The sequence below is a fragment of the Lathamus discolor genome, chromosome 1, assembly GCF_037157495.1.
Source record: "Lathamus discolor isolate bLatDis1 chromosome 1, bLatDis1.hap1, whole genome shotgun sequence".
Taxonomy (NCBI): domain Eukaryota; kingdom Metazoa; phylum Chordata; class Aves; order Psittaciformes; family Psittacidae; genus Lathamus; species Lathamus discolor.
This window is the reverse complement of record NC_088884.1, coordinates 36,676,011-36,689,534: the sequence shown is the minus strand read 5'-3', so window position 1 is coordinate 36,689,534 and position 13,524 is coordinate 36,676,011. Positions and strand designations below refer to the sequence as shown.

Below are 13,524 nucleotides of genomic sequence, written 5' to 3'. Positions count from 1 at the left end.
CCCATCCACCCACAAAACCTGTCAGCCCACATCCAATGATGTTTCAGTCCTGAGGCTGGAGTAAAGTTCAGAGCTTTGGTGGAACTTCAATTTGTTCTGGTAACACAACAACTTGAAACAAGGCTGCAGATTAAATCACTTGTGTTCTGACAGTCCTTTACTGTCTTCCCATTTCCCTGTGAGTGAACTGAAGGGCAGACAAGCTCTCCTCTGGTTCATAGGAAGGAGTCCTTGAACATATCGTGATTGTAGTTCAATACAGAGCAAAACCCAGAGGATATGCCCTGGCCTGCATAGGGATAAGCATACTGAATTTAAAAACCAATTTTGTTGGGTATATCCTCATCCTTCAGTACTTTGACCTACACACTGCAGTCAGCAGTAGAACAAAATGAAGTATGATCCCTCTTGTTTTGCTTGGATCCTGTTACGAACACAGGTTGTAGTAATTTCTGGATACAGACAGCAGAGGTGTGGCTTGTTTTGACTGTTTCTATTAAGTTACACATCAAACTACTACAGGAATTCACGTAACATCCTGTGTTTGTGACGAGAAACAGCCACAGGGCTACAGTGGCAGATCTGGATCTGGCTGAACAACAGCAAGATGTACACAGTTACTGAGTGCTCCAGTTATTCATTAGGATGAGCAGACAAAGATTCATAACCCCACTGCTGCTTCTCACAATGAGCCTGTTGTTTGATGTGTATTCCCCCAACAGCCAGTATGTGATTTCTATAATGTGTTTTTAATTGAGTCCCCCATCCTGACTGACTCTCTCCATTTTTGTTACATAAAACAATTTAACGAAGATTCAAATCCCTCTGCATTAATTGCTTCTTTAACATGGAAAGTGCTATAGAAGAGCAAGGGATTGTTATTTATTAGTGCAGCCTGATGAGATGGCTCCTCTGCTCATATGGCTCCTCATAGGAGCTGTTTTCCTTCATGGCTGATGGGAAACAAAAGTTAAAATTACACTGTAGGAAAGGGGAACAAGGATCATCTGACAGTTATCTCTGATCTGCTCCCACAGTCATGCTCCAAAAAGAGCTTTCACAAAAAGCACCTCTGCTACCCTGAAAAGATTCCTCTTTGGGAACCACAGTTCCCAAAGGCAGGGTGTAATTTGCTCTCTGACCCTTTCCCTCTTCCTCAAAAGCAGGACTTTCAAAGGCAATTTTTTTCTTTCTTTCTGGAGAAGTTCTTTGGAAACTCTTTAAGCTGTTCTGCCCACATTGTAGAATACAGACAGTTGTATATATAGAAGCTTATGGAGCTCATCAGAGGGCCAAGCTCCACTGGGAAACAAATGCAAGTCACTGGTGAAGAACCCTTTGCATATGGATTTCACCTAGTAAAGCACATTCATCACTTAGATGTCCTCTGGCTTTACATCATACCCCAGGGTTTTGGATAACTATGTCAGCTCAAACATAAAATACATTTATGTATGCAAAGCGTTGGGCAGTGTAACATGCTCCATGCATGCAGAAGTTTGGTTTGAGAGACTTCTGTCCCTATTTTGCACTGGTATGCCTGATGAAAACTATATAAAGACATCTTTCTCTGCAGTTGGGGGAATCCCTGCACTTCTTATTTGGGATTTGGCAAATCAAAAGATATAATGCAACATGAGGAAGCACAAAGTGAGAGAAGGCGAGTGCCTACCTGCAAGATGTATGCAGCCAGTTCAAACACCACTTCACTGTCAACCTCAATGAGTTCCTTGAAAGGTGAAGAAAATAAGAAAGAAAAAGAAGTTGAGTGTGAGCTCCCATAAGAATGAAGTGCATCTCCACCTGGCTACTGCATGGTGAAGCATGCAGTGCCAGTCTGCTCCCCTGGCTGGGCTTCAAAGCATTCCCTGTGCTCCTGGAGACCAAAGTGAGGGCGAACCTGCCCACTCAGGTGTGTTAAAAAACAAATATCCAGTGTAATGGCATGGTAAATGAAGCATAACTGGATGTGGCACGAAGGGATTCCTGGGGAGGAAGGAGGAGAAGGCAGGTGGAAGGGGGAGGATCAGAGTAATAAAAATTTTCTTGTGTGATGTAGTGAAGGGTAGTCTGGGGAATACACTTTTTCTCCCCCAAATGCTTCAGGGGAACTCAGATTGCCCTTGGCTCACAGAAGCAAGGAAATGAGAAAGTTTATCTTCACTGAGTTGTGTTAAAGCCGCTGCAGAACTCATCTGGCTCTTGCCCAGGGTAAAGTCACAGGAAATAGAGCCATATTCCCTCCTGCAGGATGGGAGCTTTGGTTTCAGCCCCTTTATCCCCACGAGCACTGGGACTGAAGGTGCCTTGAGCATGATCTGTGACAGCAAATCTTTTGGTAAATCTTTACTGATTCATTCTAGAGGATCCAGCTCCCAGTGAAAGAAATCTTGGAGGGTCAGGTGAAATGGTGAGCATTCTGCTTGGACACCACAGTCCCATGAAGGACACTGATGGTCCCATCAGATTTTCTCAGTGTCCTTCTGTGCCTCAGATAGCAGCCACAGAACCAAAGAGTCCAAGCACTGCTCTGTCTAAACGTGTGGGATGCAAACTTGGCATCAAAGATGCTTGGGACAGGAGGCATAAGCATTAATCTTGTGGCCGAGTGTGTGTTCCTGAGTCTCTGGCCCCTGATTTTGGGAAGCTAGTGGGCTTTTACAGAGATACTGTTTAGGCCACTATTCTGAAACCAGAGCTCCTGTGTCGGCTTTGACGTACGTGGCCATATAAACTGGGTCACTGTTCAGCTCGCTTCTGTAGTGGCTTTTCTGTTGTATTTATTTAAGCTGCTGTTTTTAATATTCTGCTTCATCTGGCAAGAGACAAGTGATCTAAATATAGATGAGTGCTGTGATCCACGCTCCAGCCAAGTCATGGCCACACCTCATTTACAAGCCACAATCGCTGCGTTGGCTTGTCTCTGGCAAAATCAAAAACAAAAGGAACAAAACAGAGGATGAGATCCAGGTGTCCTTGGCTTTCACCAGTGCCAGCTTTTTAATATAAGCGCTTCCTTCACCTCCTTCATAACAACTCCTTGAGGAGTGAAAATGAGCTCTGCTGGGGGAGATAAACACACCTTCCCCTGTTCAGCTGAGCTGCCTGGTTCACGCAGGCACCTGCACTAATGATGTGTATGTGCCTAGGGAAGCGGCTGGCGTGAGGTGAGGATTCAGCTGCCGGCAGGGCTGTGCTGGGGCAGACAGATATATCCCATGGCAAGGAGCGCTACCAAGTAGAAACAGAGTGCCTGGTGTTCCTCCTGTCTTGAAGCACCGGGCATTGCATGGACAAACCAGCCTCTGCAACCACAAGTCAATATTGTGGCAAGTCTATACGAGTAGGTGAAGTGGGTCAGAGCCCTAAGGGTACATGGCACAGTGCAGTGCATGACTCTTCTTCCCTCCCCCATTTCTGGATAGGATTACCTCCACTGGGTTGCCTCTTGGGAGCAGGTGCTCATCCCTGAACAGTGCCCAAGCAATGCCTGGGACAGGGCTTGTTGGCACAGGCCAAAACCTGTGCCAGAACATGTCAGTAACTAAACAGCCTGAGTGACCGAGGGATGGTGCCTGATGCCAAGCCCTGGTAGTACAAATGTGGCTTGGCCTCTCTGAGCAACAGCGGCTTGCCAGGGTTTGGGTGTCTTGGTCCATGAATGTCTCATCATACAACAGGAGGAGTGGTGAGTACCCAATTCAGAGTCAGTTGGCAACCCAGCGGACCAGCAGCCCCAAACTAAACATGCCTTAGCTTTATTCCTTCCCAACTGGAGCATGGAGCATGGGGACATTTGATGCTGTGTGCTATAAGAACTAACAGGGAAAGTCTTCAGCGGTAGCATAGCATTATGAACCATGCATTTCACACACAGTATGGTCTTTCTGGGATGAAGGTATACATGGTAAGTCCAATGAGAAAACTGGTGCAACAAGGAAGCTTTTAAGGTTTGGGAGCATACACCAATTGCTAGCTGCAGGGATGACAAGCACTGGCTGTCCTTAGGCTCTGAATTCCCCTTTCTACACCTAGAGGAATCTTCCAGGAATGCTAACTGGGTTCTCACACTGCATCCCTGCAGAGACTTTGCACCCAAACTCAACACCTATTTTAATAGCACAGCACGGCTTACTGTGGCTGGAAGTCAAATGGGGAAGGACCTGCATGGGAAACTGGGAAGCCAGCAGGGCTATTTTTGGATAGAGATGACAGTCAGCTCGAATGTGCAAAGTAATGGTTTCAGGAGAGGTCAGACCAAAATAGATCAACCTAGATCTGTAGGCACTTTCCCCCCCCCTTCTTCTTATTAAGTTTTCTCCAAAAAAAGAACAACAGTGTAAGCTTTTCTTGGCAACGCTTCAAAAAGGAACTTTCCCCAGGAACCAAAATGGGATGCTCACTGAGCTCGTTGCTGCAGAGGGCTGACTAAGCACATCTAATTGCAGCCTTGCCAGCTAGCAAAGCTCTGCACAGCTCAGCTCAGCAGCCCTACCTCTTTCCTGGGCACTGGAAAAAAGGCATTTTCTGGCTCCTACCCTGCATTTGATGCAAAGTTAGTCCCTGCACTTTAGGACATGCAGATGTCAGGAAGCAAGGCTCTAGGTTCCGTATAAGGTAGCTGGCTGAGCAGGGCACAAACCTGCTGAGAGCTGTGGGATGGTGGTACAATCACTCCAGCTGTCTTTTCCTACCACTTCCTCCCTGGCAGATGGAGGTGAGTCACCGGGAATGGCCTCTGTCTGCACAGAAGGAGGTGGGAGGAACCCTCTCAGGGAATCCCAGCTGATGAGAAGCCTCTCCCCATGCTACACATCTGCATCTCAGTGGGTTCTGAGCCTGTTTCACTGACTGGGCTCTGCTCTTTTGCTTGTACGTGTGCTTGTGGCATCAGAGGCTTCGTAGCTCTGCAATGAGAATCCAGTGGGGGAGTGAAGGCCATGCCAGGACACCCTTATCTCTGAAACACAATGTGCCTTGCAATGGGCAGCTCTGAGTAGTGTCTGCGACAGCCGACTGGTGTTTTCAGTCATCTACCAGGCAGGGCTATTTCTAGCACAAAGAAACACTTCCTTATGCATGGCTTGCTCCTGTACAAGGTGATCTTCAGGATGTATCCTCAGACACCCTCACCCCTGCTCATGCATATATTCACATATTCCAGCATAGAATCATAGCATCCCAGACTGGGTTGTGTTGGAATGAACCTTAAAGCTCATCCAGTTCCAACCCCTGCCACGGAAAGGGACACCTCCCACCAGAGCAGGTTGCTCCGAGCCCCTGTGTCCAACCTGGCCTTGAACACTGCCAGGGATGGGGCAGCCACAGCTTCTCTGGGCACCCTGTGCCAGCGCCTCAGCACCCTCACAGGGAAGAGCTTCTGCCTAAGAGCTCATCTCCGTCTCCCCTCTGGCAGGTTAAAGCCATTCCCCCTCTTCTTATCCCTACAGGCCCTTGTAAAAAGCCCCTCTCCAGCTTTCCTATCAGCCCTTTAGGTATCAGAAGACTGTTACAGAACTCCCACAACTGACTCGTCCTGTCACAAACACACAGCCATATGCGCCCGGAGCACACTGACACAGGCGCACAGGCTCCCGGTTACACCCAGTCCCACCCCCTCACACGCTCGGCACCGCACACCTACCCCCCTTCCTCCGCTCACACCACCTCCCGCGCCGTCCCCTTTCCCCTGCGCACACACACGGACGTCCACAGCCTCCCCCCTCCCCACGCTAGCCCAGAAGATGGCGCCCGCGCCGCAGACACTGCCGCCCTCTTCGGGCAGGAGCCGCTAACTGAGCCCGGCGCCCCAGCAGCGCCTTCATTTAACGCAAACCCAGACATTTCCTAAGAACAAGCCCGTTTATAACGTTAGCAGCTGCAGATTCCCTCCTGCCAACCACCAGGGTTACTTCCAGGCCTGTTTTACCTCAGAACATCTCTCTGACGTGGAAACTGATGCTAAGTGCAGAGACAGGAGTGAGGGAGGAGGAGGTGGCACCTTGAATTCTGTGTTCAACCCGCATAAACTTGAGGGCAGAAAAAGCAGATTCAGGTGTCTCAGCCCACCCCGGTGACACCCAGAGCTTCCTGAACCCTCACCTTGTAGATGCAGGACTTGGCGTTCAAGAAAAACAGCTCAATGGTGGCATTGTCCTTTAGATAGGAGATGCTTTCAATGTAGAACCTGAAAGGGAAAGGAAGAAAGGTGAGACACGGGAGGACTCATGCGAAACAAGAAAACTCACTCATTGGGTGAAAAATGTGGTCAATGGAGTCATGATGAGTGTACTACCAATGAAGTTTCTTTGCTTATGGTGGTGAAAGGCTTGTGCGTGTTCCAGGATGTGCTCAGTCACCCCTCCCCAAGGGACTGGATCATCAGGTGGGTGATTTAGTTTCTAAATAATCCTTTGTTTCGTTCGAAAGCTTCGAATAATCCTTAATCATTATTTGCTTGTGAACTCCCCTCCGTTCTCCACCACATTTTGGCATTTCTCTTCACTCCTTTACCTGATGCCCATTTCTCTGCTGTTGACCTGCATCTTGTACAAATTCACTGAAAAAAACCCCAGTTTTGGGTTCCTTCCTTGTCCAAATCAGCTCTGCATAAAGCAAGTTTTATAAAGGCTTCTCTACGTGTTTGAGCAGCCAGCACGTAACAGCTATGGCTGCAGAGCACTCAACCAGCAATAGCTAAGGACCATGTGTAATGTACCAGTACTGTGAGTAGTGATGCTGGGGGTGCCAATAACCTGGTTTAGTTTGAGCTGAGATGACTTCTGAGAGCCCAAACCCTCAATGTCAGAGAAACCCACCCTTTTGCATTGGCCCATTACCCAAATATTTGTACTTATGTTGAAAGCCCGTGATATGTATGAATTAATTCAGTACTTCATGTCCTGCCCGCTTTGAAGGTTTGATCCTTTGTCAGTGGACTCCATGAGAGTTTTACCACTGTCTTGAACTGACTCCCAGCTCTTAATTCTGCCTTGAGACCTTCTGGGGGAAAAAAGCTCAGGATACTGTCAGTTAGTGACTGATTCTTACATATAAGTGTGTCGTGAGTTCCAGTAGTAACAGAGAAAGCCTGGATAGGTTCAGTGAGTGATTAAAGTGAATTTTGCTTTGTGTTTTAAGTAGGGAAAAAACCCATCTGTCTGCCCCCCAGTCTTTACAGTGATCTTTAAGTTGCAGTACTGTGGCAGCAATGTTCCTTACATAAATTCCAGTACTACTGTGCCTTGTCAGAGGCAATTAGAATAGGAAGGTGCCAGAGAAATGCCGTCTGCAACTGGAACTTAAAAGAACAAGATGCCTTAGAAACATGGGTTGAGATGCAGGGTCCAATTGCAGGGAAACCTTACTCCCTGACACTGGGAGTGGAGCTCAGAGACCTGCTGGCACTCCTCAGGCTTAACACTAGCACTGGAGGGGTTGCCCATGTTGAGCTATTTGCAGAATCGAGGGCCATAAATATAACCTTCTAAGGGGTAAAGGTCAAAGCTTTGTAGTGCTCCTAAATGTCTTCTGAAGGCTCTTCAGAACAGTCTATTTCCTGACAGATACAACCAACTCCATGCTCACTAGAGTGACAGGAACATTTTGAGCTCATGTTCATCTGCTGAGGAGCTCCTGCTATTGTCATCTCCCTCTTCTCCCCCTCCAGGAGAGTTCAAATGAGACATAAAAATAAACCCCAAATTAAACCCCCACATTTGAATGCAGGGATCATGAAGCACAACAAAGTCTTGCAGTTCTTTCCCTGGTTTCTACTGGGTTTCACCTCTCGTCTTTAAAACCACCTCTCTCTTGTTTTTTGGCAAGTAAAAATACACTGGGTTTTAGAAATGCAAAACCGATGCTGCGTTAAAAACCTTCTTACTAGATCTGCTCTCTTGAGTGCAGCTGGCTTTCCATCTGCTGAATTCGTGGAGGAAAAGGGTAATTTTACACATTCTGTGAGTCTTGAAGAACCTCCTCTGCTTATCACCACTACCAGTGCTCTCCAAGTTGTCACAGTCGGATCTTTAATTCCAGGGTCAGAAGAAAACAAGAACATTTATTCCAATTTTTAATCCCCAAAAGCTTTTTGTTTCCTCAGATCAAACGAGACCCTCCTCACCGTCACTAGAGGGCAATATTGCATTTCTTATGGCTGCTAGGCTCTTTCCTAAGGCTTTCCACATAGACACACATGGCACAGATCATTTTCTGTACAAGACTGAGTCTCTTGGAGCACAGAGCCTGCGCATAATTCTCTCTCTTCACAAAGAAAGCCCAATTCTCAAGTGATCCCCAGAATGAAGAGTGTGCTGGGGAGCTACTGGCTCACACACATGTACCCAGACAAATGCAAACCATGTGCACCAGGGAAATGGTGATACTTAAAAGAAAACAGATTTGCAGAGAACTCCTGTGGGATTTTCTTTGTGGCAAGCTTGGAAAACCCGAACTGGAGCAGGCTCCCCTGAATTCACAGAAAGGGGAAGGGAAAGACACATTCTATGCACTGATCCCAACTGTCTGTCAGACCTCTTCCTGTTAGTTCCCCTTAGGGAAAGGAAACAGCACTTCACAATGGCCAATGTCAGTGACTAAGGAGGCAGGCAGAAGCATCCAGCTGCTAAGGCAATGAAACAAGCAAAAAAATCTGGGTTAAATTCCTGACTCGGACACGGGTTTCCTTGATGACCTTCAGAAAATCATTTAGCTGCTTGGGGCTGTTGGGCTGTGTTTGGGAAATACTCCTCCCTCATCTGCCCTCCTCTGCCTGTTTTGCCTGTTAAGCTTTTAAGCCCTTTCTTACAGCATGTTTCAAGATGATCAGTTTTAAGGGGCAACTCTCAGATTTCTGTTGAGGACTCCCCTGAGAGCAGCATTCCTCCATGTGGTGTGAAGCTGATAAATCCAGGGAATAATGGATGGGCTGGACGGAGAAACAGGCAGTGCAAAGTGTCTGACACTTCAGCTCTGCTAGACCTCGTGCAACACAGCCTCAAGCAGCTCCTACAAGAGGTTCCTTGGTAGTCGGCAACTGCTGCTGTGAGAAATGAGGTACCCTTGAGAAGGGGGAACACCCCACAAGAATTTGTGAGTGTAAAAACCAAAGAAATGACTTTTTAAACAGTGGAAAAGATCAGCCAATGTTAATCTATTTCTGCATTCCCCCTCCTTTCCCACCCCCAGTAACTTCTAATTCATCAAGTACATTTTCTAAGCTTTAATTAAATAGACCAGTGAATATTATGCTGGGTAATGAACACAAAGTGCCTGTCTTGGCTGCTCCCTCTCAGCAGTAGGAAAATAATAATGAGTGCTGCAGAAGGTAGCTTGGAAGCTGCTGCATCTGAAATGTTTAAGGCTTTTTAGCTGCGAGGCCATGCCTCATACTGCTCTATATTAAGCGCTGTTTAACTGACAACTTGCTCTGAGACAGTTTAAGCCCCTCATGCCGTGATGAATAGCAATTCCCATTGTAACCAGCCAAGCACAGACATTTATACAGAGGTGCCTGTGAGAAGCAGCTGTGGAAAATCCCGATCCTTGGGTGATGGGAAGCTGGCACTACTGTAATCTCTCACTTGTGTTATAGGCAGGCCTACTTCTGAATTGCAGCAGGGTAAATGCCTGACTATGCCTTGGACTCACCAGTTTGATAACTGGTTCTTTAGGACATGGAGAATCCCTTGCTGCTACTGCTGGCCCCATATGTAAGCCCAGTTGTGTGCGTGCAGATGGGCAAATTTAGCAGTGTGGTGAAGGTGCTTAATCACCAAAAGAAACTGTCAAATAAAAAATTATGAGTGTTGCTTCTAACACCCAGCCCTGGACATACCTCATCAGCCTGAACTTGGCCATCAATCACCTACCAGGGACCAGGCTCTGAGCAGTCTCATTTCTGACTGTGCAAATATACTGTCGTAGCATTTGAGATCACAACCCATGAGTTTATTTCCAAGCAGAACCTGCCAAATGTTAAAACTATTTCACTGTGGTCTTCAGCATAATGATATTTCGAAACATGACCACAGCAAATGGATGTCTTGTCTACTTCAGGTGTAGATCTTTCCTGGGGCAGTGGTATCATCCTACTTCTTGTGAAGTTTGATTCTGGTAGGAGCCAGCTGGTCCAACAGGCTTTTATCCAACAACAAAACCATTTTTTTCACCAAAAAGAACTCCGAAACTCTCATTCTGGTGGCATGGTGCAAAACAGAGGTGAGCAGTGCCTGGCAGTGATGGAGGGGCCAAGGATGGCACTGAAGGTGTTTGCTGCTGATCAAGGTGACTGTGACTGATAACACTGTGGCAGTGAATTTTTGGGTGAGTTCCTGCCTTTTCCAAAGGGCAGGAGCTAGGGGGCTCAATATTGGCGAGGGGGGTACCTTCCCCCCAGCACTGTGATACTGCTTCCATACAGGGAGGCAAAACAACCCTCTTCAGACTATTAAGACTAGGAAATGAGAAAAATTCCAGAATAACAATCCCAAGAGGCTCTTCTTTCCCCTGGTGAAAACATTATTTTTCCCATGAACATGGAAAATAAAGGGGAAAATCAGATTTCACAGGCAAAGTCAGAATGAAGCAGAAGGATTTTGGTTTGGTGGGGAGTTACATTCCCCAATGTTTTCTCCTTCTTTAGGTAGCAAACACAGACACAGGAGAAAGAATTGAAATGGGCAGGGGTGTCTCCCATGTCCTTCCCAGCTGCCTTTTACTTCGTTATTACAAAGCGATGGATAAGGGAGAAGACCCCTTTTGTGCCTCATCCGTCCTGGGCCCTGGCTCATTATCCCTCACCATGTCATTCAAAACCTCAGAGGATAATTTGAAAAATATGAGGCAATTTGCTAAGAAAAATTACGTGTATCGGCATAATGGACTTAAATGTAGATGTCATTATGTCCAGTGTCTCATGCTAAATGAGTATTCTGAGCAGCTCAGGCTGCAGAGCTCCTTTTATGTTTCAGCTCTGTTTGCTAATAGTCATGGGTGCACACTTTCATGTGCTGACACTTAAAGCAGGCAGTGGTCATCCTAAATAGTTGGCTTGTTAAGTTGTCAGCCAGGAATGAGAATAAGCCACACTAAAAAAGCTCCATTTACCTCACCTGCTACATTCATTTTGATTCTGATCCCATGCCCTGTCCCCTGTACTTGTGCCATGTTCAGGCTGCCCTCACCCAGCACCTGGGATTGGTATACAGGGGACAGGACAAGGAAGAGGGACCTATGCCAACTTTTATCTCATTGCAAAGAAGCCACAAAACTGGAGGTGAATGCAATTCCAGGAAGACAGGGAATTACAGCTAACAATAAAAGAAAAGCTATGGATATAGTTTAACCTGAGCCTGTTCCCTCTCTCTTTCCCATGAACTGTACTATAGTGTACTATATAAAGGTGAAGCTGTAGCTTTATCCACAGCCCATCCATTTTACTCAGTGTTTGTAAGAGGTTGGCCCACAGAACTCCTGGAAACCCATGTGTTTCTATACCTCGGCTTCTCTGTATACAAAATACTAAGCAATCTGCTTAGGAATATATAGAGACCAGCTCTCTTCCTCTCTTCCAGGCTGTACATCCTGAGAGTTTTCACAAACTGCAAACTGCTCCAGTAGCAACACAGAGAAGGGAAGGAATCAAGGTGGTAATGCAGAAACATTCCTCCCTGATGTTTGGTTACAGCATCAAGCGCCATCTGGAAAGGCACTGACCTCAGTGCAGGGAGTCCCCTGTCCTCTCACCAGGTGGGGAACAAGGCCTGACCAAGCCGTAAAAGCATCAAGCCAGGTCAATATATTCCACAAACCACTCCACCCTGAAATGTCCTGTGGAGCTGAGCTTGCCAGAGAAGTGCATCTTTGTACAAAACAACTATTGCAGCTCCTCTTGGCCTGGAGTGCTGTGGTTCTCTGTGCCAAGTGTGAAGCAAGAGCAGTGACCGGATCACAGCAGCATGCTGCCTTCCTCCCCTCCTCTCCCTCCTCAGTCACCAGGAGAATTTCCCCACACCCTCCTGAGCACCAGCTGAGCTTTTTCCTGCTCTTTGCTCCTTACCAAGAGTGACATGTGGTCTGTTAGAGGTAACTCGATGAGTGCAATGTCTTGCCTAACACCATCCCTCAGTATTTGTAGAGCATCTTTCATTTTAGGATCTTAAACCAGTTTAGAAGTCCCTCCATCCATTCCACCGTGTTGTTAGCAGTGCAGGAAGGTATGATTTGGCAGTGAAAGCCATCACGGGGTTTACTTACTCACTGGCTCTACTCCTTTGATGCCACGGTGATGGGACCCCTCATAGACCTTTCTGCTTGCTTCTCTGATACCAGCAAATCACACCCACTGGTGTAAGGTGCAAATGCACAAATTACAGTAAAAATGGAAAGAATGTCTGCATGGCTTTGACCCAGTCAGAGAATTTGTGTGTAGGCACTGACATAGCTAGTGCTGCTTGATCCAAATTAGGTACAAATCCTACACTGACAGCATCCATCATTTCTGCGTAGTACCTATCATGCTGTCTAAATGCTTCCCCAAATTAGATGAGACAATGCTGCCAGCATCAACACGTTCAAAATGTGGTTCAAACCAATACATTTTCAGAATGCTGTGCTTCCTCCCCTCGGGTGGCTGAATGGAAAGCAAAACCAACTTCTCCCCTTCTCTAAGCGCAGCTCGCTTATACAAATACATTCCAAGTTAAGCAGAAAACAGAAATGATGTTATGGGACTCCAGAGCCAGACTGCTATTAAGATGTGTGTGTAATGGATGGCTTAGCTCAGAGCTGTGTGCTAAGTAGCAGAGCCCCATTAGTTCTCTTCATCAAGCAAAGGTCAGTTTTCACACAAGTAAATCTTCCAACTGGACAGAAGTTTCTCATATCTCTAAAGAGACTCTGAGGAGCAAAGCCTCCCCACAGGCAATTTATTACACCTTCTCCCGGGTGAACAGAGCAGGGGGCCACCCTGAGAAGGCTGCAATAAATTGTCTTCCAACACAAACAAGGTCTGAGCGGCTGTATTTATACACTGGGGCTGGATGGGAGGAGGGGGTTTGCAGGGATGCTGGCTTTTGGGATCTTCTTGCTTAGCCTACACCAACCGGCAAAACATATGCTGTACACAGACAGCTGCGTTATGGCACAGTTGTGCCAGATTGTGTTAACCCCTGAAAGCAGCTTGATTGGACTGGGTTGATTAAAACCTAGGTTTAATGTTCTGATTTTCTGTTGTTGTTTCTATTTCTGCAGCACCCCAGCAGTACATGGAGCTGTACAGGTATAATGTGAGTAGCAGATGGCTTTTTGTCTCCCCTTACATGTAGCATACATCGACTGGGAGCTTGGTGTGAGGAGTTACTGGCTCAGTACTGATAAGTGAGAGAGGGTGAGGGAGCTGGAATGAGCTCAGCAAAGAGGTGGCCTGCCACAGGAATGAGGATGGAGCACCCTGAGGTGCTGAAACATCTCAGGTCAGTGCCCTGAGCTTTCCTGGAGTGATCAAGCTCCACTATAAAGTGG

General features: G+C 46.9%; 1 protein-coding gene across 7 annotated transcripts in view; it reads right to left on the bottom strand.

Annotated features, from left to right (window-relative positions):
* FRMD4A (FERM domain containing 4A) overlaps window positions 1-13,524 on the bottom strand; it is a 287,437-nt gene that overhangs the window by 77,165 nt on the left and 196,748 nt on the right. For all 7 annotated transcript variants that reach the window (XM_065667663.1, XM_065667642.1, XM_065667653.1 and 4 more), the window contains exons 5-6: window positions 6,103-6,187; window positions 1,673-1,729 (exon numbers count right to left, since the gene is read on the bottom strand). In XM_065667663.1, coding sequence (XP_065523735.1) covers window positions 1,673-1,729; window positions 6,103-6,187 — 142 coding nt within the window. The remainder of the gene's footprint in view (window positions 1-1,672; window positions 1,730-6,102; window positions 6,188-13,524) is intronic.